The sequence below is a fragment of the Chenopodium album genome, chromosome 27, assembly GCF_948465745.1.
Source record: "Chenopodium album chromosome 27, dcCheAlbu1.1, whole genome shotgun sequence".
Lineage (NCBI taxonomy): Eukaryota > Viridiplantae > Streptophyta > Magnoliopsida > Caryophyllales > Amaranthaceae > Chenopodium > Chenopodium album.
Window position 1 is genome coordinate 7,473,113 of NC_137860.1, and position 27,692 is coordinate 7,500,804.

The window sequence follows — 27,692 nt, forward strand, 5'->3', positions numbered from 1 at the left end:
TTATAGCCTTTTAAACTTGTAACATTAGACCAAATGGCATCAATTTTAGGATATGTTTATCAAACATCTAATGTAAAGGTCGATTCCTTTCTTCTAAATTCTAACAGAGTAAAGCTTGCGGCTTTGCGCTTCATAAAAATGGTTAGCTTAGTTGGTTATTACACTCTCTAGGTAGCTAATGTATTTACAAATTGGTCCGAATTGGGATTTGATGAACACGTGTTCAATGACTGTTAATCTTAGCCACTAGGTCAAGGCTTCTTTCGTTGAATTGTTAGAGGGTTTACACTTTTTTCTTTGGTAAAGATTAATTGTTATTATTTTTTTTTTTAAATTTTATTTTTTATTTTTTATTTTTTATTTTTTACCCTTGCAATATTTGACAATGACAATAAAGGTTTCAAATTTAATTATCAAACAACCTACATCTTGCCTTTGGTTATGTTAATCATCAAATAAACTATATCATCAATTAATGGTTTTCTTAAAGTTTCTTTGGATATGCTATATTCTTCACCAACTATTTAAAAAAACATCAACTTGTGCGATGATGCCATCAATGATTGATAGTTGTTGATATATTCCTCCTTTGAGGCTTTGATTTTATTTCTATGTTTTCTTTTATTTATGGCCTGAGCTTTTAAGAACTAGGAATATAATGATTTTTTGAAGTATCTCCCTTTTTAGTTCTTTAATATGATATGATTTTTAAAAATTCCTCAAATTTTTCCTCACAACAATATGGTGGTAGTGTGAACAAGTGATAGCACAATGTCACATCTCTCTCTCTTTCTCCTCCCTTCTCCCTCTTTCAGCTAATTTTTACCCTTTACCTTCCTCTCTTCTTCGATCCTATTATCTCCTCTTTATATGTCTACCCACCTGTCCCTTCAGTCAATTTTTGCAGATGTCAATTAACTTAGTTAAGAAAACCTTTAGAAGATCAGAAGAGAAGGGAAACTTTTGTTACTTTCCTCTTGACCTCTTCTCTATATCCATGATAACCCCATTAGAAAAAATTGTCACATTTCTCAATCCTCTATCATCGTGAATATGAATCAATCTTGTGGAAAACGTCGTACACAAGTGAGAAGGGGGAATTTATTCTACTAGTGGCTACCCTAGTAGATAGATTATGATACAATTGAAGCTTGATCTGATTCATGGCATGCACTCTTGCTTAATTAATACAGGAAAAGAAAGATGAGAGCTCAACCGCCACCAAAGCCACCAAGGAAATCGCGTAGCTGGAGGAATCGTTGTAAATCATGGTGTTGTTCCAAAAATATGTGCGTTTCCATCTCTCATTCTAGTTTTTATCTTGCATTGTCGACGCTTTCACTGCTATCGTCTTTAAAGAATAGGTCACTTTTGTTTTAATTATATTTTCCCAAGCTTTTCACAAAGTTGACTTATCAAATTTAATTTGCGAAAAAACAAAAAGGAAAAGATTTTTGTATCAAAACAATTCATACTGTGTAATCTATCAAAGCAAAGGAAGTTCATTAGTTAAGGTGAATCATATGAATTGAAGGTACATAGCTTCATTAGTTACAATTACACATTAATTTTGATAATAAGGCAACAAATTCTGTATTTTTTTTTTCTCTTTCTCGTTTGAATTTTTTTTCCCTCTCAATCAGAACTTATTTTTAACAATAAAGTGAACGAAGCGATTATCCAATATAAAATAGCTCGTATTTTGTACGCATAATTCAAGTTTCGACAAAGTAGAGGGCGTTTCTCACAAATCAGTTGTCACCTACAGATAAGAGGTCTAAGAACAAGTTAGAAGACTCGGAGTACAGATTCAACTTGAAGAACAGCTGCTGCAGCAATTAGCGACCAAAAGCTAGCAATAGCACATTTCCTCCTGCTAGAACTTAGCAGCAAGATCAACAGTTCAACACTGATTACTGAATCTGCACTTCTGGTGTTGCTGTACTGTACTAAATAGCTAAATCTTATTCAATCGATTAGTTTTATTTTTATTTCATTGGGGCGTCGAACTTTAATCTTCATTGTAAACTAAAATTTGATTTCATAACAGCAACTAACTCCTACAAGGATTGCAAAAATCAACAAAATCGGGCTAAATATAACCTAAAGCATGTAAGAGCAGATAAGGCATATGTCCTCTTCAAATTTAACTCATTTTGACATATTTCAGACAAATTAAGTTCCGTTTTATTTTTGTTAGTGAAATAGACAAAATACGTTCAGATAATATAGGCTCAGACAGTAGAAAATAAACGAATAGAACAGCGCCTAAATATGTCCTCAGGTGACTTATCCATTGAGCTGAGCTCATTTAACCAAAACTAGATGACATGAACAATTGAACAGATAGAATATTAGTAATTGACATCACAATGAATGGTTCCAAGGTAAAGAGGAGGAAGGGGGTTAAAATTTTGACGATCTACTTTCATTTATAAAAAGCAGGAGAATCGATTTACTCGAGAAACCGAAGAATCTTATCGACTCAGTTGCATAAAACACTGGTTTCTTGCTAAAAGACTTGAGGTTGAGATTTGTATGGTTTCAACTATTAACAGCTTTAACTTTCACATGTTCATTTACTTACATGGTGATGGTATATTGACTACAACCATCCAAAAGAGAAAACAAAGGGGAGAGGGAAAGCCAAAAAAAACAAGAAACTGATATGATAGGGATCCAACAAACAGAATTTAAAAAAAACAGGAAATAATTGGCCATCTTTACCTTCTTACTGGCTTATATAGGAGAACAGTGACGTATTTTGACTGAAACCTATGGGTCAGACCAAGCGCAACCATAGACTGAGAAGCAGCCCAACCTTTTTCTATAAAAAGGTGGTTCAACACAACATGTTGGGGCCTCAAAAAGGGAACTTCATCTGAACTTTCCACACCAAGGACTGTTAGCTGTAGTTGCGGTGGTACTATCATCGGCTCCTTTGCAAAATCATCTTCTCCTGGAAATTCACGATTGTAACTTGACTCTGGTGATGCCGGTGCCTCAAACTCAGCTACACTGTCTAAATTTTCCGGTACATAATCCTGCAAATGAATATCAACATAAAAACTAACACCATTAAAAATCTGAACAATCCACAATAATATTTCCATGCTAGCTTTTTTTTTTTTGTTTTTTGTTTTTGTTTTTGAGAAGGTAAGAAAAATAGACATTAAGAAGCCCTCCTCATGAGGGGAATTCTTAATGTAATGTTAGCATTGAAATTACTTTATGAATACTGAAGGTAATATAAAGGAAATTCTACTTTGTGAATGTGTTTTTCTCCAAAAATATAAGGTATAGCCTTACCCATTTAGAATAATGATAAATTGTGTAGATAAACACTTGGAGATGGAATTGTATTTCAAAAGTCTTTGGCATGAGATCTAGCCAAGAAATGATGCCAAAATTCATGACTAACCATCAGTTTACTGAGCACTAAACGGCCATTAGTAAACGACACTACTTACCCATAAAAGAGACTACCAAACGGGCCAAAGGAGAGACTATATATACCCAAACAAAATATTACATCCAATATTTTCATGTGTTGTAAACTTGTAATTAACAATGGTTCACCATAAGAATGTATCAAACATATTTATGATTAGGGAGAAAGAAAAAATTAAAACAGGATTGCTATCTCTAATTTTCCCCATCCCCCCTCTCCCCTTCACATAAAGATGTACATATACAATACTGAAAGCACTTGTCTTCCAAACAGAGTAAAGTCTTAGACTTTATTCTCTTCATCTGAGTTTCTCTAATCTAAATTTTCTAAAGTCTGGTCAGGTCTGGTTTGATCATTAGTCTGATTTGATTGAACCTTGACCTTATCTATAAATTGATATATAAGAAAAATATTATCAATTAGAGTCTTGTTACATTTTTCTTAATGCATAATTTTCAAATATCTAATTAATTTTTTCAAATATAAAGTGAAGATATATTTGCAACAAGCAAATAGAAATATGATCTAGTTAGGTCTGGTGCACTTTAAGTAAGAATAACTGAAGAAGTTCTTGAAATAAGATGAAGAAAGCAAAGCCAACAGCTACATTATCAATTGGAGTCTTGTTAGATTCTTCTTAATGCATAATTTTCAAATAACTAATTCTCATAATATTACAAATATACAGCAAAGATATATTTGCAATAAGCAAATAGAAATACGATCTGGTTAGGTCTGGTGCACTTTAAGTAAAAATAACTGAACAAGTTCTTGATATAAGATGAAGAAAGCAAAGCCAACAGCTAACCCCCACCCCCCTCCCTGCCCTCCCTATCTCCTCTAAAAGAAAAAGAAAAAGGGGGAAAAAATGGAGAAAAGGGGCAATATGTGGTAATGACCAAAATCCCTCAGGTCAGAATAACTTGGCTTGGCTGACGATCTTGAAAGATCTATAGAAAGGAGGAGTAGAGAGACAAGAACATGCCTATAGCACACAACTTAACTGGATATTAATTTCCATAAAGCTGCAATAAGATTATCCCAGCAAAAGATGCTTTGGAGTAACTTCAGACAGAATTCAACCACATGCTTGTTTCTAATCAGCTTTTGGTAATGAAGATGAATAAGTAGTTGAGTACGAGGTACCTAGAATCTCTAAACCTGAGTGCAAAGTTTTAGGTGACAAAGATGAAAAATAATGAGGCGCCTAGAATAAGTTGCACGTCTAGGTCAGAGGAGGAAGAAAGGACCATAAAGACTACAGAGAAGAGAGGAAATGGTATGGGAAATTAAGGGGATGTGGATTGGGAAAAGAGAGAAAGGTGTGGGAGATTTTGGGGGGGGGGGGGGGGGGAGGGAAGATGTGAATTCATTATATTGCCAGCAGCAGCTAAGGGTAGAGTGCTCGAGGTTTCATTAAATGAACTCCAATTTCTGATGAGAATCCTAAAAGATCTCTTTGCATGTTGACTGAATTCAAGCCAATCTTACAACATGGCACTGAGAAATTTGAGTATATTGATGGACAAAAGGAGCACTATATGAAATCCTAACTGCTCAGACAGAAGCAGCTGATGACTAGTTATTAAAAAAAAAAAGTTTCGGCACAACTGTCATCAACTTTACACATCCTCAACGTTCCTGGGCACAGAAGCATCTGGGAAAACATATTTCCTCCAAAACAAAAATGCATCCAGAATCTATAGGGCCATAAGCTCTTTGTTCAGAAAAATTCCTTCACTATTCTACTTGTTTAATAGAACCAAATAAACATGATGGTGGAGGCGTTATGCGTAGTACTCACTATGCATCCGTTAAACATGAAGCCTAAAAACAAAGAGCATGAGGACTAACTTCAATGAACATACGAGCTATAATTAAGATGATTATGTTGGAGTTATGTTCATTGGAGTATATGTTCTTTTGTTTTAGCCTTCATGTTCTTTGGAATTATGCTTGATGTTCATCAGATGCACAATGGGCACTGTGCATACGCCTCCACCATCCAATTATTGGCGTGTTAAGATCAATATTTACATCAGTGCCATTCAGAGGAAATTTCCAATTTCGAAGCTATACTTACATGAACATTAAGGACATTACAAACATGACCCATCTCAGTAGAAACATGGGGCAGATCTGGTGAATATTGTGCCTCACCATCGACAATGAATTTGTAATGATAAATGCCGGATGGTAGAACTAAAAGAACAGCATGATCCTTGCCTGATCTTCGCAGAATCTTCCTGCAGAAAGCATAATTAAATCATATATTAAACCATCTTTAAGAATAGCCACTGTAATGATTACCTTGATGTCCAGTTGTCCCACGATCCTTCCACGGCAACATTATTGCCACCAAGACTCCATGTGATCACAGTAGGAATTCCTTTCTCAGGAGGCTGATCAACAGCTCCAAGCCTATCTGTCCTCATATCATTTTGAAATATAGCCCCATCATCCCTTTGCAAAGGAGCCACAGGAAGCTGCAAAACATTATTGTGACATTAGGATTTGTAGTTAAGACACAACATATGTTCAAGCAATCATTTGATAAGCAGCATAATCTGATAAATGCAAATATTAATAACCACACTGAAGATCAGACAATCGCTATCAATTGTGGATTATCACTGTAGCAGGTCATCACAAGGCATCAATTGTGTAAATAACTCCATATATCATCCGAAACAATGGTCCTCCGATGTGAAATACTTTGAAGATATAGCATATCATTTTAACATTAATAACAGAAGTCATTTACTTTATTCAAATTACTACTCTATGATAGCATAATAATTGAAAGAGACCACCAAAAGCAGAAATTCGTGAGAAGAGAATTTCTTGTACAGTTGTACGTCTAAAGTCATCCACAACCAGAATACAAATTTAACATTCATAATAAGAATAAAGTTTACTATATGCTTTGCATGAAACATGGCACTGTTGCTGCTTTTTATTGCACTACATTAGTGGGCTGTGCTCAGGTGAGCTGACAATGAATGCAATGCAGCTCATTTAAATGGACAGATCAAGCCCATCAACATTCAAAGAAAGGATCATATACACAGCAATTCTATAAGTGTGCTATTCTTGGACTATGGTGGTGGTGGACTGGTTGGGGGGGGGGGGGGTGTTCGTGGTCCAATATTTACCACCATATGGTGGGATTTCTATAAAAGCAGTAGCTCCTCAACTCTAAAGTGTGTTGCGTGTAATAGGTTTCTACAATGTTTATGTTTTCATGATAGAACATATTGTAGATCAATTATTTTCTAAAATTTTCCATCTCAATTCAACCACTTGAGAATTGAGATAAAGGGCGGTTCATGAACAAACGTATTAAATCACAGTTCTTGGGAAATAGGGGTGTAATTGGTAATAGTTGTACCTCTGACTTCATTAAAATTTTAAGATTTTAATCAAAGTAGGTAAGCTCATGTCATGGGATAAAGGCTTTTGATTGATTGATTTAATCAAAGTAGATAAAATCCAGCCCCACCTTGTCCGCCTCTGACTTGGTAGCTTTATCTAAATGCTTGAATTATCTAAATGCAGATTAAATTTAATTCTGCTGATAAGCTTAGAGGGTGTTTGGCCAAGCTTCTAAGGGAGTTTCTAGGATCCAAAAGCTAAAACTAGGCCAAACACCATGTTTTTGGAAGGTAGTTTCTACTTCTTCAGAAACTAAAAATAGTTTCTAGGAGGCTTAGAAGTAGAAGCACCAAATTGGAGCTTCTCAAAACAAATTCTCGGGGAGCAGTTTTGCTCATTTAATGAAACTTTTATTGGGTCAATATTACCCTCAAACAATTCATGAAATCCTCAATTGCCCATATAACAATCACCCATGTCCTCTCTCATCTTCTTAACTGTAAACACTCCCAAATTCCCAATTACTTCTTTTAGTGATAAGAGAAACTCACCTAAATTCACAAAGGAATAAGAGAAGGAATAAGAGATCTACGGTCTTTGTCGTTCACCGAAATTAAGAAACCACTCTTTGATAAAGCCACAAGCAATTGATATACAAGCCAGATATTTGATTAAATTCCTTTTGGTGGTCATGCATGTATCAAGTGCTGTAATAGATTAAGATTGTCGGTGGCAGAAAATTGTTGGAGGTTATGGTAGTTTTGGTTGAGAAAAGGGTAAAGAGGAGAGAGACTGAAAGGGTAATGGTGTTATACTGTTATGGGTTCCTTCAATGGTGAATGCGCTTTTTTTTTTTTTTTTTTTTTTTTTTTTTGGGGATTGGTGAATGAGCATTAACAAAAGAATAAACAATAGGCTAAAAAGTAAAAACTCTTATAAAAAAAAATGGGCCAAACATGGTTTCTCTTACTCAGAATCACTTCTTGATTTATGTGGCCAAACAATTTTATTTCTCAAAAGTGTTTCTCTAAAAATAGTTTCTAGAAAACTATTTCTAAGAAACAGAAACTGTTGTTTTCTAGAAGCTAGGCCAAACAGACCCTTAGCTTGTTAGAATAAGCTAAGCGAATTGTTATTAATCCAATGCAGATTGGAGTAGTAATATGCTTAGTTTTGCTAGTCCTGCTACCTCTTCTGCATAAACTCTCAACTTCCAAGGGATTAGATGCTACTTAGGATGCATCATTTCCAAGTAAAGGACTTTCAGTCAATTATCCCACAGATAGACATATAAAATGGCTATCAAAATTTATCAAAAACTTCTATGTAAGTATGTAACTACATTGGCTGGCATAGTCTGTTACTAAAGCCGCAAAGCATTTTGATACTACTAAAATTCACTTTATAAGAAAGCATAAATTCACAAACAAGGTACTAGACAGGATAATTTTAAGTATAATATAAACAGTGTTTTCACAAACATTTCAATTTCAAAGACGCAGCAGAAAACTTTGTTAATGAACATAGAAATTGCAGCAAACCGTGTTATGACATATCCGTGCAGTGCCACTTACACAATAATTAACTGTAATTGCAAACCTTAACTAACTCTGTGAGCATGATAGGTGATAGTTAAAGACAAAAGTTTCTTCTGAAGCTTAAACGCACCAGCTTAGACGTGCTCTTCAATGCTCACAGGTTTTTTTCTACCCAACTAGCTAATAAACTAAAAATGAAAAATCTCACTATTCTTTACTTTTAAATTCTAGTCTCTGACCCTAAATTATATAGTGCCGTAATCAAAATAAATTATGCCTTATCATACGATGGTTTAAATTTTATAACTTACATTACAAACTCAAAAAATACAACAAATCCAATAAGTTACATAAATGCTATTCACATAAAATTGAGCACGAGCCAATGCGCTAAGAGCATGTTTGGTATAGCGTATTTAAGAGCTGGAACATAATCAATCAACCATATAATTACCTATTGCTTGGGTATGACTCGTATGAGAGGTGGGGTAATAGACTCCATTTCCTAAGGATAAACATTTCCACTCACTTATTACCTTGCTCAACCCCATGGTAACGAATACAAGGGGTTAATTTCCTTAAATATAACAAACAGCTATTTATGGTAACAATCAACACCACCCTTTCCCCTTCTTATTTGTATCAATTACATTTTACATCCTAATCCATAGCAAACATGCACTAAAATAATTGCCTTTGATTCCCTCACAAATAAAGAAAAAAGACCACCTCTATTTTTTCTCCTTCTTCGAGCACAAATGACAAGAACTTCATGTTCTGCAGACATTGGGGTTAAAAGATTTAAAGGCTCCCACCTAGGGAAATTGTATACGGAAAATGGGATGTATACAACAATGAGGTAGTCTAATTTAGACTAAATCTGAAAACAACAATCATTGGCTACTTTGCAATAAACAAGAAGCAATCTTTAAATGGTAATTTGTTTGGATACACTAGGAACCTTTGTGTTGATCATCGGAAGGTTAAAGAATAAATCTTGGTTACCTAAAAAGAACCACATACTTGGTTGGTCTACATTCAGATTTACTTCCAATAATGCTTGAGAGATACAATAGCACTAGTTAGATCATTTGTTGGTTGAGAATAAATTCACATTAATCTAAGGCCATCGTAATCTAAATGCCAAAGAATAGTAAAAGCAATCTGCTTTTTCGAAGACAGAGCACTCGTGACACACATACTTTATTAAGGAGGATTCCAACTCTTAGAATTCATCTCACCTTTGGCCATTTAAGCATGATTTAAGCGCCTTCATCACGTAGAGTTATACACAAACATTGAGGTAAACTGCTAAAACGACAACATTAATTTAGTGAATTGATACTAGCAAAAAACACTGCACTAATAATAACAGGTTTCAGGAAGGATGTCAACTAGATCAGTAGATCATTTTACTAAAATCCTCCTACTCAAAACCTCCATTCAAAAACTCCGTCTACATCATCGTCCTTTGTAGCTTCCTATGGAGCCAATAATAACAACCTTATTTTTAAAGTCATCATCATATTCAAAACACATATTCCCTCCTTCCAACAAGAATCAATTCTCATAAGTCGATACCTTAATTTGAACTAGTAACGTGACAACTAAATCCCGACTTCAATAAATAAACATTAACAACAAGAAAAACAATATAAAACCAAAAGTAAAACCCATCACCGTCCGATATCAACCATTAACTCTCATCCATATTTCCATATACCAATATCGTAATTTGAACTAGTAACGTGACAACTAAATCCGGAACCAGTTCAATCAAAAAACAGATAAAATCAAACACGAAAAACAAAATAAAATGAATGGTAAAAGGGATGAAACCTGAGGAGTAAACAAAAGAGGAGAAACAGAACGACGAGGACTTTCAGGGGGTGTATTAGCACCCATTGAATCTGAAGAAGTAGTTCGACCAACTGTAATTGGATTCGTGTTTGTGGTAAGATAATCATGTACATTGCCAATATTAATATTACCTCCACCTTCTTCTTCTCTTCCATTTGCATTACCCATTTCTTGTTAACCCAGAAAACAATCAAATCAAACAAATCCCAGAAATTTGATTCAATAAATTAAGAGATCTGTGATTAAGATCAGATTGAATTAGGACTAAAATGGTATGTTTTTAAATATGAATAGAAATTGGTGATAATTTTAGGATAGAATTGTTTGAAAAATGGAGGAGAGAGAAAGGGAGATGTGAAAGGAGGAGAGAGAAAGGGAGGAAAGGTGGTGAGATGCGGCGATTTACAGACAATGACGTGCCGGCGGGGAAGACGGTGGTTGGATTATAATTTTGTTTTTGTTTTTTTTTTTTATATATTTTTTAATTTAATTTAATTTGATTTTTACAAGATTTGAAAAAAAGTTAAGAGGATATGTACGACAGTACGAGATGACATGGTCAACTATAGCCAAAAGATAAGAGTAACAAACTTTACTTAATTATTTTAGGATGTTTCAAAAAAAAAAAAAAAAAAATTTAGGAAAATTTGATAGAAATGCCCTTTTAAACGATCGAATTTATGATAAAAGGTCCTTATATATTTTCTTTTTTATAAAAATAGTAAAAGAGGTCTTTTAATTCCATTTTGTTAATAGGGACCTTTGATTGGAGTTCGGTAATTGACTTATTTTTTCAGCCAAAAAAAGTCATGTGTTTTAAAATCCCTTGTATTGTTTTTGTTTCAGTGTTATAATATAACCAAACAAGATATAGGTACAATAACTAGTATGGTACCCATGTAAATTGCACGATTTTGAGACTTGATATATTATATATGTCAAAATTTGAAACTAAAATTAGCTTAATATTAGTTATGGTTTTTATCATATTAGTACCGTGCAAATTCACATTGATATGTACCCATTTTATCATGGTAATGTGTATCAAAATTTTAATTGAATGTTGCATAAAAAAATAAAAAAAAAATTTGGAGATATAAAAAGGTTTATGGTCTTTACATATTTTACCTTTTAAATACGGATGACTCATACTCATTTATATATATGATATATTACCTTTCAGCAACTTTTGTAAGTGACCAGTTAACACACAATGACACAAGTAACCCCTGACCACGACCGAGTAACCCCTAACCAAGTAAACTCTGACTGATCGAGGAACCCCTAACTGAGTAATCCATGACCAATCGATGCGTAACCCCCGATCATTGAGTAACCCTCGACTGAGTAATCCATGACTAACCGATGAGTAACCCCTAATCTGCCGAGTAACTCACGACTAACCGATGAGTAAACCCTGATCTGCCGAGTAACCCTTGACTGATCGAGTAATCCCTGGCCGAGTGAGTAACCCCTGACCTTTTTTTTTTTTTTTTAAAATGTGGCTTAACTGATCTTTTTGTAGCACCTAACATATGAAAGTTTATGATTTTGTAGCAAGTGCTCTATCCTTTCATTTCTAATATATCTAATAAAATTTTCATGGTTTTAGAAAAATAAATTGCACTGTTTTAAAAATTCTTATACTATATATATTTTAGGAAAAATTGCCCCCATTAATCTGAACTTTGATTCGTCTGCCAATAATAATCCCTACTTTTGATTATTCACTATTACTCCTAACTTTATACACTATTAATTTCTATTGCACCTAACCGGTCATCTAACTTGATGTAGCAGGTTACCTAGACATGTGTCAGCGTATGATTCGCTTAAAAAATTAAAATTACAATTAAAATAAATAAATAAAGTTAAAAAAATTATATTAAATTAAATAAATAAAATTAAAAAAACACATTCTCTCTCCTCCCTCATCCCCCTTCCCTCTCTGCCTTCTATGGCTCTCTAGTCTCAACTAGGCCACCACGACCACCAGCAACCAGACGTCGACAGACTCCCTGCCCACCTCCGCTTCCCCACCTCCATATCGCCGCCTCCCTACCCACCTCCCCGCTTCCCCTTCCCTACGCACTTCACGCACTCCACCAACCTCCCCTCTTCCCCTTCCCTGCAACTCCACCTACAACAGTCGCTGCCACCACGACCAGCCCAACCTCTTCCCCACCGAGCGCCGGTGCTTCCCCGATCACCTCCCCTTTCCTCTTCGATCACCCCGCAAACCAACCAAAATCCCCCAAATCCTAGCCCCTAACCTTGACAATCGAAGCACTAGGCAAATCGGCGACAAAATCAGCTATTAACGGCCGAAATTGGCCGATAAGGGTTGAAATCAACCATTCAGCCCCAACATCGACCGATTTCGGCCATTTGTGGCCAATTTTGGTGGATGATATTGGGGAGGGGGTTTTTTTTAGTGGGGAAATAGCCGTGTAGTGGGTGTGGTGGCCAGACATTTTCGGGCATTTGTGGTGGTCGATTTGGGGAGGGGGTTGTGATGGGTATTCCAGTTGTGGTAGGCGAAGGGAGTTCGTGTGGTGGCTGGCTGCTGGGCTGCGTGTGGGAAGAGTGTGCGTCGGTGGTGGTGGTGTGGTGGTGGAGGTGGGGCAAGTGTTAGGTTAGTTTTAGGAATTTTTTTTTACATTTTTTTTTATTTTCTCTATTTTTTCAGCCAATTACATATTGACACGTGTGCAAAAAAAAATCTAATTCACAAATGTTTACCTAATTGACTGGTTGCAAGTCATTTGGGTGCAAAGAAATTAATCCCTCCTAAAGTTGGAAGTGATGGTGAATAATTGAAAATAGGGATTATTATTGACGGACGAGGCAAAGTTGGGATTAATGGGGGCAATGTTCCTATATTTTAAAAATACATCATCAATAATGATGAAGTGCAAACCCATGACCCATTGTTAAAATATACATGCTCGTAGTGCAATTAAGAATTTTTTACGACTTAAGATCATGAATCTTAAGATCAAATACTGCTATTCAAAAAAAAAAAAAAAATCTTAATATCAAAAATTAAGATCAAGATAATAAATGTTTAGATGTATAATATTATAAGGAAGAATAATCAGAGACTATATCCTGATTTTGCATGCATTATCATAAGAAGTAGGTATATTATGGTAATAGGTAAATGAGTATAAAATTTTTATATTACTAGGGGAGCCAACGCGCGCGATGCGCGCGGAGCGGTTTGCCTTTTTTGTTTGATTGTGTTTTGTTTATGAGGTTATGGTATTATTTTTTATTTGAGTTGTTTGTGGGCTGTTGTTTTGTAAAGGGAATTGTGATTTACGTGGCTATCATATTGGAGTGGTGCTATTAGGTTGAAATGTACAGTAATTGAAATTTGTAATTGCAATGAGTTGGTGTTGTGACTATCAATTGGAGTGGTTCAATGATCTTTAAACTTGCCATATATTATTTGATTTCAATAAAAGAGTTCTTACATGGCACATAATTTAAGATTAATCCTAGTAGTACGGAGTACTTAGATTGTAATCCCCCATATTTTAATTTAATTATAATTTATTTATATATTATTCTTACAATTATATTTATGGTAATTTCATTAAATAAATTATTATAAATTATTTTTATGAAAGGATTTAAAATAAACTAGTGTATTTTTTATTAATTTACAAATAATTCTAATCTAATTAGAAATACTACTCCTAATCTAATTAGGAAACTAAAGCCCAAATAAAAACCCCAAAACCCTCAAACCCTTCTCCTCTTACGTAAAAAAAAAAAAAAAAATTTCATTCACCCATTCTCCTTCTCTCTTTCACGTGAAACAGAAGAAAAAAAAACCCTTATACTCCTTCTCCTCCCTTAATTCTCACGACAAAAAAAAAAAAAAAAACTCACGAACCTGCTGCTGCTACAGTGCTGCCGCCAGCAGCCACCACCGCCCTGCCGCCAGCAGCCCAGCCCAGCAGTTCGACTCCTCCCTTTCTCCTATCCCTTATTTCTCCTTCTCTTATTCTTGTTATTTTTTAATTAAAGTTTCAATTTTTATTGGTTTTCAATTATGAAATTATTATTATTAGGCTTTGATATTATGTGTAAATTACAAAAGATTATAAATTTATGGGTTTTGTATGTTTAAATTAGTATATTAATTTTCAGATTTGATTATGTATGAATTTAGGGTATTAAAGTGTTGATTTTTCATGTTTAAAGGCTTAATTATGTACTAAACTAGTTACTTAATTATTCTATGTTCAAAGTATGTCAAAATATGATTATTTTGGTTGTATATAAATTTTCAGATTTAATAAAGTTTCAATTTTTATGGTTTAGTAGTGTTGATTTCATATTTTTATGCTTCTAAACCTATAAAATATTTATTGTGGGTATTTTGTGATTGAAAAAGCTTTGAACTTTATATTCTAATCTTAATAATAATTTTCAGATTTTGTATCTTTTATTTTGAAGCCTCTAATTGCATTGAATTGATGTATTTTTGGGCTTTTAACACACTAATTTGCTATATAATGACTATTTCAAATAATTATGCTTATGGGATTATTTTATATGCTTAAACCAAATTTTCAGATTTAATTAACCATTTTCAAGTTGCTGTAATTTGTTATAAAACATTATATTTTCATGATTTTAACACATAAACTTGTAGTTGGGATGTTGTACTACTAGTTTTGGCTAATGGGATTAATTTAAGGGCTTTATTTTAATGGTTTGAGAGGTTTTTAAATGCTTTAGTATTGCTGTAATTTTAATTGCTTTGGTATTGATTTATTCCTTATTATTTGGTTTAGGAGAGGACTTTGTAGAAGGTGATTTCTAGTCTCTAAAGTGGCCAATGGAATTGTTTACTCAAGGTACGTACAAGTTACAAAACCTTGCTTTTAGGTGCATGTTTAAGGATGGATCGAGAACTTAGTATCATGTCTAGGGATGACTGGGTTAAATTGTTTGGTTATACATTGTGAATTTCATTTGATGTGCACTATTCCTTATTGCAATTATTGGTTATGTACTAATTATGCAAGGTGCGCTTAGAGGCTAAGGTATGTGGTTGGTGAAATGATTTAATTATTACTCATTCATGATTTAATGAAGTAGGATGAGTAAAGGAATGGTTCATGTCTTATAAGACAAGGTTAAGAGTTTGGGGTGCCTTATGTACTCAAGGTGTTTATACACCGAGGTAGTAAAGGAATAAATAATAAATGTTGCTTGCCACTAATAAATCAAGAATTGAAATTGAAAAGTTGTTTTACTTGATTGAATTGATATTGGATTGATTGAATTGATATTGGATTGATTGAATTGATATTGGATTGATTGAATTGTTATGCATATGAGTCATCACCAAGCCTAAACCGGTAAATCACGTAAAGTGCAAGATGGATGAGCAATAAAACTCTGGATTGGTGCACTTCTAGAGTAATGACAATCAGGGGTTGGGGTACATGGGGTATTAGCCGTGTACTTTTCTCGAGGCCGTCTGATCTACGAGTCTCTTATCTCAAATATTTTTCAAAACTAGGAGTTAGGTGAGATCTCATACTAACTACGGTCACGGAGTCGCGCCCGTTGTCGTTGGATGTTTATTGATGTTTCCGAAAGGAGGCATGGGGTTTTTCTTTATTGATGTTCCAAATGGGACATGGGTTGGACAACCTTGTCTATTGCTAAATCCAATGAATAAATTGAAATGAGTTAGCTACTATTAACTAGTGAAGTCTTAATAAGTTGGATAATCGAGTCGTGCGTCGAGTTTGTTATTAATGATGCGTATGATTGATTATTAGTAGCATGTTAAGTATTTCCTTATTTTACTTTGCAGCTTGTATGTACTCAGCTTTGCTGATTGCGTGCTTTTGTGTGTGTGTCCTTCTTTGGTCATGGCCTTCGCCTTTAAATGACCCTGTGACGATCCAATTTTTACACTTGTAATATTGGGGAGCAGAATAACCGCAGGTTCTCTCACATGCAGCATTCATCAGGGTTGTGGGATCTTGAGTAGAGAGTTGGTTGCTTACATTTCATTTGCCTTGCAAGTTTGATTTTATTTTAACTCGATTTTATTTGACACTATTTCTTTTGGTTAAGTTTGTTTAAACACTGAATTTAATCACTTACTATTTCTTTTGGGTTTGAATAAGGGCCTTAATGGTTCCAACTTGTAATACTTATTTTGATTTAAATACTTTGTTTTGAGGTTTATTTAAAACTATTTTGGTTTTCCGCTGCTAATTTCTGAGATAGCCTTAACGTTTGAACACGTGGCGGTAGCACACCAGTAATTCTCTTGAATTTGTTCAGGTTATATACAGGTTTCTCACAGGTTTTTAAGAGAGAATTATTAGGGTGTTACATAGATAGATATAATGATATGCAGAAAGTGTTCTTATATGGTAGTACTAAATTATTGTAAATATGTAGCTAAGTATAAGGTGTCGTTTTAGGACAAACGACTACTTCTTGTTTTTTGTTGCAGCACTTTCATGTGTCGTCAAATCTCAACGTCTTTGATAGCCCATTTGAGTACCCCGATTCTAGTTAGAGAAGTTGTTGGTGCTATTTGGAATTTGATGGTCCTCACCTTTAGGTTGTTAGCTATATCTTCAAATTCTGGCCAATTACCCTGCCCAATAATGCACAAAATAAAATTAGAAAGCGGGATTTGAAGGGCTGTTTTTGTTGAGTTTTTATTTGAATTATATGGCCTTTCCCCCTTTTTTTTCCGTTCTTACCGCCATTTTTTTCTCATATATCTCTGAAGTAGGGAGACCAATGAGCTTTTCACAGTCTTCAACAAAAGCAGTGAGTTTTAGTGTCCCAGTGGCGTAACTCACATCGATTGTGAAATTTACCCTGTGTGTAAAGGGACATTAGTATTTTGGTTATTGTAGTTGTTGCATTTGTTGATTTGAATTGATTCTTACCTGACTGCGGCAGTACTGTTTTTTTTTTAGCAGTGTAGGCATTTGAAAGTTGCGTCCTTTGCTTCTTGGCAGCGCTTTCCACAGTTGTTACATCCTAGGTAAGCAAGCAGATTTTCTAACTGAGCATCAGGGATAGTGGCTTGTATCCAATGGCGTTCTTCTTGCATTGTGTTTGCAGCCTGCGATTTATGAAAATGCATCAGTCCTCTGTTAATAGGTAGGTATTTGTTATGTAGCGGGGTGTGGGTTGTTGTCCTTACATTTTTTTGCTCAATTTCATTGATAGTTTTCGCTGGTGTAGTTCTTGATGGTGTTCTGATGTGGAGTATTTTTGTTGCCTGGTCAAGAAGCATTTCTTGTTTTTCTTTCATCCTAGGATGTTTTGAACGAATTTAGTACAGTTGATTAGCATTAGATATTGTAAGTATATCATGTTTTTCATTGCTTACCATGTTCGAAGAGCATGTGCTTCCTCCCCCGTAGGATCTGAGATGATAGTAGTTGACATTGAGCTTACAAGGGAGAACCCTACATGTTTTAAGGTTTTGAATTAGGCAGTGTGTTAAGGTATTTTAACAATTTAAGAAGATATGATAGGCTACCTTTATATGTGGTTGGCCGTAAGTGAGTGAAGGCTGCAACTATTGGGCTTAGCACCCAACCTGCAAGCTTCTCAGTGTCAATAACAGCAAGGCCTCCCCACATTGAGATGGTGAGCGGCTGTTCAGTGTTGTTTATCATGGCATATAGAGTCATGTATACTTTTGTAGTTTTGTATAAATGGTGGATTACATTGTTATAATAGGGTATTATCGTCATTGTTTACGTACCTTTGGTCAGTGACTATGATTTCACGTACATCCATCATGTTTCCTCCTGATGTTGGTACTTTCCTAACCTCTTCTATGTAAAGGACAACAACAAGCAAATCTGTGTGACACATTACATACGGTTAGTGTCTGCTATATAAAGTGCTGTTAGCAATATAGTTGATGTTGGTTAGCACTGTACTTACCAAAGCGTTCATTTTTGAAGCTTGTTTTTGGAATTGAGTTGATGGAGACATAATTTGGCAGAACTGGACCTGTAGTTGGGTCTAGTGGTTCGATGATCGTTTGTCCGCCGAATGTCATCTGGCACTCATCTTCTCTTTTTTGGTACTTTGGATCTATTGGTTTCAGTGGAGCATTTGCGATCTCATATTCTTTCCCTAGTTGCAGGACGTCCTTGAAAGTGTCTATTTCATCACCAAAAAGAGTACCTCCAAGATGGTTACCCTGCATAGCACAGTTCAAGTGAATATATGTGCTATAAAAATCCAATCGACCTGATCATATCTAAAGTGACCCTGCTTCTTTAAGTCTCTTTACTGCATGGTATAGTGTTGAACTCATAGATTTGTTTGCTCGGCAATCATGACATTTTGTATAAACTAATTTAATAAATGTCATGTTGAATATGTTAGTGATTTTTAGGTGTTGAAGTTGTGAGTTTCCTTTTTTTTTTTGGTAATTTGGTTGTTGATTAAATCTGTGAATGAGATCTGTATTTTCCTCATGTTTTTTGGTTTTATGGCCGATAGTAGAATTACAAGCGGTTGTAAATTTTATATTACTGTTTTAAGTGCCTAGTAAGAAAGTGAACATACCTCGGTATCCTCAAATACAAGGCGTTGGTAGCGCTTCTTGTTTGGTGATTGTTGTGGCTGAGATTTTTCTATCACTTTGGCTCTAACTTTGTAAGCTTTGGTGCTTGGAGTTAGTTTACCGAGTGAAGTTTGTTCTGGCTTCATGGTTAAACTCTGCAGCAATATATATGTACAATGCAAAACAGAAAGGGTAAGTTAAGAAACGATATGGATATGACCAATGTGATATAATACTTGTTTACTGAACAATACTGACCTTTTTTAAAAGTGAAGGATACTTTGGATGGCGTTGGTGGAAATGACAGAGAATAAACCACATATATATAGATATATATTGTTGTTTAAGACCAATATTTCAGTTTCAAACTTTTGCATTTCCTGTGCTTGGTTTTAATTAGAGTTTAATTGTATTGATAATAAGATCTAAGTAGTATTTGAAGCTTCCTGTGACTGTTTGTTAACAGAAGATGCTGCGCAATAAATGTACTATAACCTCTCAATTTAACAGCGTAATGAATATTATGTGGAATGCCAACCAAATAATCATATGGAAGTGAAGTTTGTTCTGGCTGAAGAAATGGTAGTCTATAGAGTAGAAATGTCAAAATGAATGAACCAAATTATTAAAGACCCAATATATTTTCTGTCATAATCTGCCATTAGTAAGTTAAAAAGAATTTATCAGCAACTCAAAAAATCAAAATTGCAGAAAATAATAGTTAATCAAAGCAAAACAGGAACAAGTTTATCTAAAAAAAACCCAAATATAACCAATATGCCAAGCAAACAGATTTGGGTTGGAAGTGACAAGTATTGATTCGTGAAACCAAAAAAAGAACAAGTTTATCTAAAAAAAACCCAATTAAACTCAAGGCATAAAAAGTTGGAATTATATTGCATATACTGAAATTGATAGCAAAAAAATTCAAGAGGGAAAAAAAAAACAACAGTAAAAATACCAAATTAGTGAATTTTCCAAAAAGGGAAAAAGGAGGAATTTAGACCCACTAATTATTGATGCTTAGCCTTCTTAGACTCGGGTGTCTTAGCATCAGCATTGGGCCTTTTCCTGCCAGATGCAGCGTAAAACACAAATACATAAGAATATAAGATCAACAGTGTAACTTGATAGAACTATATTATATAGGTAGTAAAACGAATGCACACCTTTGCAGGTGCCTTAGCTGGTGTGTCATCCTCATCTGACTCATCATCATCGTCATCATCCTCTTCATCATCGTCGCTGTCACTACCAAGTTCACTGCTGAAAGGTGTTCCCATGTCCTGCAATAGCAATACTCCAGGTCAACATATATACCACAATAATGACAAAAAAAAAAAAGATTTAACTTGTGTGCAACAGTTAACACATCCTAATACTATGTAAGACTATGAGTTGGTACCTCATCAATAGAGTCATCATCTTCACTATCATCTTCATCGCTTTCTTCTTCAACAGGAGCATTTTTGACAGGCTTTGCAGCAGCCTTTGGCTTAGGAGCTGCAGCAGCGGCTACTCCTAAGAGATAATAACATCAGGCCATGCATCAAATAAACACAAAACTCAAATACTTTGTCCTAAAAATATCTACCATTTTGTTGCTGCAAAATTGGAACCTCTTCATCTGATTCATCATCATCATCAGACATCATTTCATCATCAGTGGCACAAGAAGAAACAAAGGCAAGGAAGCTAGATAATACAAGTCAAAATAGAAATAAATTCTTATAAGCAATTGGTAACTAAACAAAAAACCTGAACTACACATTCAACAGGTCAAGTATGAACTACTAACATTATTTGCACAACCCACAGAAACTATTTATGTGCATCTAACCATAATTGAAAATTTTAGAGCATCAATCACTTTCAATTGCAATGATTAATTTAAGATCATTAAAACAAATTAAAGCTAAAAAAAAGTTATAAAACAAAACAAATAAAAAGGATATCTCATTGGCATCTCATACCCCAAAAAGTGAACGCTTCCATTCTTGAAGTTGTGCGAGATCTCAAACTCAGAGTCAAACACCAAGTCGAAGGACAGTTGAGGTGTGGACTGGCTTAGAATTCCAAGCACATGATCCTTGCCTTCTACCTTGACACGAAGTACTACAGGCTCGTTATCCTTCTTTACGTCACTTAAAGTAGCCTGACAGAACAAAAAAAATCATAGTAAGCCTACTATAAACACCAGCATTTAATCAAGTCAAGAAATTCTAGGTACCAATTCAAGTACCTGAGATAGATGGATGACATTGCCAAATTCGAGTTCCACCTTGCTAGGCACCTTCGACTTAACATCAACACCTATACAATAACAAATCCACAAAATGACTTAGAACTTGAAAAAGCTATTGTCACCGCTATAGACTGGCACATCATAAAGAGAGAGAAATAAGAGGAGAAAGAGACCTGGATCACTTGCACTTGCAGTTGCAGAAAGAGAGAGAGAGAGAGAGTGTGCTTAAAAATAAGAGGAGAGAGAAATTGAGGTGAAATTATAATTGGGGTAGCGCGGCATAAAAGATTCTGTCAAGTTTAACAGAGTTTGGTAGGTTCTTCTCTGATCTGGAGAGATAAGAGTAAACCTCAAGATATTCTTATTATGCATATAAATGCATCTGTCAATGGATGAACCTTTATTGGGCTGGCACAAATTATGGAATCTAAACCAAAGACAAAAAAAAAAAGTAAGCGCATGTACAAAATTTCAGAAGAAGAAGTAATAGATTGTTTCAAGAAACAACAACATTTTGTTAAATTTAAAGATGAACTAAGTTATTGAAATATTCTCCTTCATTTGGAATTTTAAATTGGCTGAAATTTTGGTTATGGGACATCGTGAAGATAAGCAGACCGAAGTTCTTGTTTCAAGTGTTCCTGTCATAAAAGAATGGTTTTGACTTTAGCAGCTACACATTAGGTGAGCGGCATACATTATTAAAAATAAATCAAGAGGTTGTAATTATACTGACCTTGAAGGAGATTGCTGTGTAACACCTGATCGTAGTAAGATCTCAAACAAAATAACATTTTTTGCACTGTATACATGCTGATCTTCAGTTGTAGGCTTGGTCAGTACCCTTACATGTTTAAAATTCCGGGCCCGAGAAAGGGCAACATACAGTTGTCCATGAGAGAAGCAAGGTCGTCTAAGGTATATCCCTACTTGAGTGAGTGTTTGTCCCTGGGCTTTGTTGATTGTCATAGCAAAACAAAGCTTGATTGGGAATTGTTTTCGCTGGAACGGGTAATTAGTTGAGGCAGAGGGCCGCAAGTCAATGCGTGGCAGAAATACATATTCACCAGTATGATGGCCAGTTGCAATTACACACTCAATCATGTTAGGGTAGTTACTTTTACATATGAGTCGTGTCCCATTGCATAAGCCAGAGGCTGGAGCAAGGTTCCTCAGCAGAATAACGGGGCAATTTTCCTTTAGAACCAATTCATGTGGACTCATTCCTCCGGGGCATAAAGTGTTTAGGAATTCAGTTGTGTAAATTTTGCAATTTTCATCAATTAACACATCAAAACTCTTGTAGGTTACAGCCTGACCTGGGTGTTTTGCAATTAGCAGAGTATTTATCTCATCAACATCATCGTTGAGGGGAGTCAAGATTGCACGTTCAGCGAAGATGCTGGAATTGAAACTACCTGCGGTCAGTTCCGGGAATATTTGGCTGAGAAGCTGGTCCAGAGAGTAGTTTTCATCCTCAAATGGCACAACCAGTTGTCTTGGTAGATGAATGTCAGCTATCTCTTCTGTTTGCATACGGCCGTCCCCTAAAGCAAGCAAGAAATCAGAGAATGCAGGATCTGTCCGTGCTCGCATGTTTTGACTAAGTCGTATTCGTTTGAAACTATGTCATAGATAAGAAGAGACTAAGCTCGCTTGTACGGCTTCTTTTTGTGATTTTTTTGGTACCACAGGCAATACTTGCCGAAAGTCCCCATCGAAGACGACAGCCTTGCCACCAAAAGCTGTACGGCTATCACATAAATCCCTAAGCAGCAAGTCTAATGACTCTACGTTTTCCTTGATTGCCATTGATGCTTCATCCCAAATAATCAAGGAGCTTTCTCGTAGAAGACCAGCTAAGCTGCTTTGTTTAGATACATTGCAAGACATGGAAGCTGTATGATCAAGGGGGATTTTAAAACGTGAATGGGCTGTCCTCCCAGTCACTATGTTTGAGGCAGCAATTCCGGACGTAGCTGTTGGAAGAACTATTTTGCCCATTTTTCTAACAGCAGCATACAATGCACAATAAAGGTATGTCTTGCCAGTGCCTCCCGGACCGTCAACGAAAAATGAACCGGGTTTGTTAAGCTGCACATGTTTAATGATGCAATCAAAGGCATCGCGTTGGGCAAGGTTGAGCTTGTCAATGGCTTCAATGTATTCAACTGGTATTGTGGCATTGAGTGCATCAGCAATATCCTTTGTTTGTCGTAGTCCGGAGTCTGCATTGCTTATCAACACCCCTAGGCCAAATTCTTCCAAAGTTTTCCCCATTTCTTCTAAGAAACGCTCAACCCCTTGCACAGTAAGGGCCTTCACTTTGTCTTCCATTCCTGGATTTTGGTGTCTGATATCTTCGGACAAATGAATGTAGTACTTTTGCCAAAGGGCTAGGGGATCTCTTGGCATTCCGAAAATTAATATTGTAGCAAATAATTTACGCAAAGCTGTTAGCATATGTGCAGTAACAGCCTCTGCCATACATTTATCAACGGCGTCATCTTCTGCCAGGAGGCCAAGTTTCAAGGCTCCTTCCTGAAATGTTGCACAAAGGTGGCCGTTGACTGTTCGTAAATCTTCAAATGATTTTGGTCCCCTTACATTGATTAGTAGCAGCCTGAGAAAATATCTTTCCCCTTCGGATGGAGCCACAAAAGTCAGACGCCCTATTGCAGTTCGCACATTAGCCCGCTTAGACCATGTTTTTGTACCATAATTCCACACATAATGCTCACAAAAGTCTGCACATGTGTATTTTGGTATGTTTGGGACAGTGTTGTTCATTCTGAAGAACTCGGTTAATGAAGTACGGGCTCGGCGCCTATCTGAAACAACAGAGGCTAGTTGTTCATTGGGAGAGAACCTCACACTGTGCTGATTAGGCAGGTGAATTTGCAATGTTACTACTGGTGGGCTCATCTCAAACAGGTCAAACCCAAAGATTCTCCATGCGGCTTCACAAGGGGATACCCAACGGCCTGCTTGGAATTGTTCAATCTCATTTACAGGGCCTGATGAAGCTTGTATGTTATATGATACCCGATCATGTCCTTTATAAACGTATTTGTAAAGGTACTTAACTGCTTGAATTGTTGAACATACCTCCACATTCAAGTGACAGTCGAATAAGGCAGATAGATAAGGGTTATATGGAACGACCCAACGGTTGTCCATAGGGATGTCAGTGGGGCGGGTCAAGTAGGAGACCCGCCCCATCCCCGCCCCAGTGGGGCGGGGATGGGTCTCGGTTTGGTGGGTGGTGGGGCGGGGATGGGGATAAAAACCATACCCGCCATGGGTGATGGGGCGGGGGTGGATTTTAAGTTATACCCGCCCCACCCGCCCCACTTCGTACCCGCCCCATCCCCACCTCATACCCACATCTATATATCTTTTAAAGTAAAATTACATACTTTTGTAGTATTTATAAAATAATTACGTAAAATACAATATTAATTATAATACTTTGTACGACACTTATATTATAACACAAAAATGTGCGTAGAACGTTTATTTTATAATTCGTATTAATTGTGTAGGATTGTGTATTTGAGATACGGAGATTAGGTGGATCTTGGGTGGGGATTAGGCTGGTCTTTGGTGGGGATTAGGTGGGGATGGATATCCAAGTGGGGGGTGGGGCGGGGATGGTTTTGGAGTTGTACCCGGTGGAGCGGGGATGGGGATGAAAATTGGACCCGCTGCGGGGATGGGGATGGGGATGGGGATGAAAATAATAGGTGGGGATGGGGATGGGAAGGCCAACATCCGCCCCGCCCCGCCCCATTGACATCCCTAGTTGTCCAACCTTTTCCTTCGAATCACAATAGACTCCCCTGTGTCCCGACGTCTGTATTCAGGATACCCACTTTCATGGCTTGTTGTAATATCTGAAAAAGACTTAGGGTAGTCGTATTTGCACTTCCCTTCCATTCCTCTATGCTTCATGCATGGGCATTTAGGGTTATCCTTCCCACATGGGCCATGTATCATATGGTTTAAGACCACTTTTCGTAAGTGTGGGTTTTCACGAGAAGGAATTTCAGCAGACACGTACTTTTCAAATGAGTCTGGATGCTTTATCTTAAATTCCGGCTTTAAAATAATGAGCATATGAACATGTGGCAAGCCACGTTTTTGGAACTCAACTACATAAATGAACGCAGCCACCTCTCCAAACACTTGTTCTTCTTTTATTTTTTTTTCAGTGCTATAAGCTTTGCTCTGAAAACACGAGCTACAAGATCGGGTCGGTTTTGTGCTTTTTCCCCGTGTGCCAGCTCTGCTTTGATTTCTGGCCAATTTGGGTTGCAGGTCATCGTTATGAATAAGTCCGGTTTCCCAAAACGCTGTACAAGAGCGATAGCATTGAGATAACGTCGTTGCATATCACGAGGCCCCCCTAAAAAGGAAGGAGGGAGGATAACACACTGACCTACATTCGATGCATTTGCTTCACCGCCTTCAAGTGTATCTACTAAACCCTAATATAGCTCAGCTCTAATTTGTGCCTGATTTTGTCTAAAGAAATCCAGCCGAGTATTCTCTATCTTCACATACATGTCTACAATATATTGCAAGAACAGCCGCCCAGCCCGTAGGATGAAATTTCCAGCACGCATTTGAAACTTGTATGCATAGTACTCCATGCAAGAAATAAGCTTGCCCTTCTTCCCCCGAGCAGCAGCTGCAATTCCATTTGTTTTTATAAAAGTAGTTACAGTTACATGATTAATACAGGAATGACATAAATGAAATAACATGTTTTTTGTGTAAGTAGTCACAATTAGTTGTCTTACCAGAACCTTCTTCAGTTACCAAATCAGCTGCCTCTTGAACATTGTCTGCATTGACAATATTTGAAAGGTCTTCCACCTGGGACCGTCCTCCGTGAGACATTTTTAGTAAACCGTGATGCCACCCACAGTCACCTCGAGGAAATAGAAGCGGGTATTGTAGAGGATCGTAACAGCCATAATAATGATATATCCTATGGCTCTTGTTTGATTTCCCATGAACAATGATGTGTGGGTTGTTGCTTTGGCTAGATGAAGTACCTTCACTCCATATCACAGCTACTTCTTCGGATGTCGGAGCATTGTAAACACGTTGATCAAGAACGGGGTGTTTATTGAGCCTGATTTCAGTCTCTTCAGTGACTTCAATCTCCCGAAGAGACTTGAAAAACCTGGCATATGGATTCAAAAGAATAATAGCCATGATCAAGGAAATTATACTCGGACGTAAGTTTGGAAAAAGACGATGTCTATTTTCTGCCTCAAACATAGCATCGTAGAAGTAAAGCTGTAAATATTGTGGTGGTTCATTATTAGGCAAGAGGTCAGGAATATTATGATAAATTTGGCCATGAACCTTCAAAGCATATATTCCTTTATGCATATCCCCATCCATTGATCCACCAATTGAGCTAAAAGCAAAGAGGTTATTGTAAAGGCGAGAATATGTCTGAAAATGATCCGAATCATCGTCATTAGAAGTATAAAGTTTATCTAATTCAGGGGTAAAGCATTAGAAGCAATTTCAACTTCACCATCACAGCAACAAAAATGCAATGACTCAAAGGCTAGTTTTTTTGCACGACACTTATCGCAAAAATGAGGGGCAGGCAACTCCATAGGCTTAGTAGGCAGCGATTGGCCGATATTTATTGCAGCACCAACTATAAGCAGTTTTAAATAAACATTCAGTTGAGACAACTCTTTAAAAACTCAGAGAAATGCATAGCTTATTATTTAGAGACATTCACCTGTCTTTGATTGCTTTTGGCGTTTAGGTTTTGGAATCCCTAAAATCGTCCGTTGTCGAGCACTCATTCTTGTCTTTGATGTTGTAGGATATTCTGGGAAATCTGCTACAATATGAAACACCCTTAATTAAATAATGTGAAGTTTCTCGGTTTTTTAAAAATGGGAATTCATGGGGTAAAAGAAACATTGTGCTTACCCATCACATATAGAAGTGAAAATTTCAGTTGTTGGACAAGTAAATTCGAGAACCTGCTGCTTGTAAATAGCTCTGATTTGTACAGCTGCTTTCTTGCTTTATTTTAACCTTTGATTATTCCCTTGAATGCCTACTTGCTTTCTTCCACCTTCCACCTTTTGGTTCTTCAGTAGGCAGTAACTAATGTTGTCATGGACTTATTCTATTTCTCATTTAATTACTTATTAATTGAGTAGACCTTTCAAATTCATCCATTTAACTGAGTCACCAATTAGAGATAGAAATTTAAATTAATAGTAACTGAGAAATTGTAGATATAATTTATCTTCTTTCATAGAAAAGAATAGTACAATGCATTAGCAAGAATCAATGAAAAGAACCAAACCTGATAAACGGCAAGGCTAGAGTTGATTCCAGCACCATTGACGTCTCTACCCTGGACATACAACCTCCTTACAGAAGGCACCATTCCCTTTGGGCATACAACAATCACACTGAAATTCTTGGGAAACTACTTTCCCAAAGACCGCAGATGCCCCAAAACAAATCCATAAGACAACCCAAGGATGCTAAAGACTTCCACGCTAATTCAAATATGCAATTGAGAACTAATTCAAATATGCAATTTAGAAATGTGAGAAAATAAAACTTCCACGCTAG

The 27,692-nt window shown here is 36.3% G+C and overlaps 4 protein-coding genes and 1 long non-coding RNA gene across 6 annotated transcripts; 1 reads left to right on the forward strand and 4 right to left on the reverse strand.

The window, feature by feature from the left end:
• Positions 1 to 896: 896 nt before the first annotated feature.
• LOC145619285 (uncharacterized) lies at positions 897 to 1,994 on the forward strand. Its single transcript, XR_014108113.1, has 2 exons — positions 897 to 1,289; positions 1,769 to 1,994. It is a non-coding gene; the product is annotated as an uncharacterized LOC145619285 (long non-coding RNA).
• A 511-nt stretch (positions 1,995 to 2,505) lies between these two features.
• On the reverse strand, positions 2,506 to 10,741 carry LOC145619283 (SNF1-related protein kinase regulatory subunit beta-1-like). Of its 2 annotated transcripts, XM_081673950.1 has the most exons (5): positions 10,356 to 10,741; positions 10,204 to 10,274; positions 5,762 to 5,937; positions 5,535 to 5,697; positions 2,506 to 3,044 (listed from the first exon to the last, which is right to left on the reverse strand). In XM_081673950.1, the coding sequence occupies exons 1-5, from the start codon at positions 10,390 to 10,392 to the stop codon at positions 2,724 to 2,726; spliced, it is 768 nt and encodes a 255-aa protein (XP_081530076.1). In that variant the 5' UTR covers positions 10,393 to 10,741; the 3' UTR covers positions 2,506 to 2,723. The 2 variants fall into 2 exon arrangements, with proteins under 2 accessions (XP_081530076.1, XP_081530075.1); XM_081673949.1 differs by having other exon boundaries at positions 10,204 to 10,741.
• Positions 10,742 to 21,788: 11,047 nt separating this feature from the next.
• Positions 21,789 to 22,658, reverse strand: LOC145619614 (uncharacterized). The gene has a single exon (XM_081674326.1). The coding sequence runs from the start codon at positions 22,656 to 22,658 to the stop codon at positions 21,789 to 21,791; it is 870 nt and encodes a 289-aa protein (XP_081530452.1).
• A 33-nt stretch (positions 22,659 to 22,691) lies between these two features.
• LOC145619615 (uncharacterized) lies at positions 22,692 to 24,242 on the reverse strand. The gene has a single exon (XM_081674327.1). The coding sequence runs from the start codon at positions 24,240 to 24,242 to the stop codon at positions 22,692 to 22,694; it is 1,551 nt and encodes a 516-aa protein (XP_081530453.1).
• Positions 24,243 to 24,863: 621 nt separating this feature from the next.
• Positions 24,864 to 27,036, reverse strand: LOC145619616 (uncharacterized). The gene is made up of 7 exons (XM_081674328.1): positions 27,033 to 27,036; positions 26,836 to 26,937; positions 26,620 to 26,748; positions 25,868 to 26,578; positions 25,580 to 25,755; positions 25,310 to 25,417; positions 24,864 to 25,163 (listed from the first exon to the last, which is right to left on the reverse strand). The coding sequence occupies exons 1-7, from the start codon at positions 27,034 to 27,036 to the stop codon at positions 24,864 to 24,866; spliced, it is 1,530 nt and encodes a 509-aa protein (XP_081530454.1).
• Between the last annotated feature and the right edge of the window lie 656 nt (positions 27,037 to 27,692).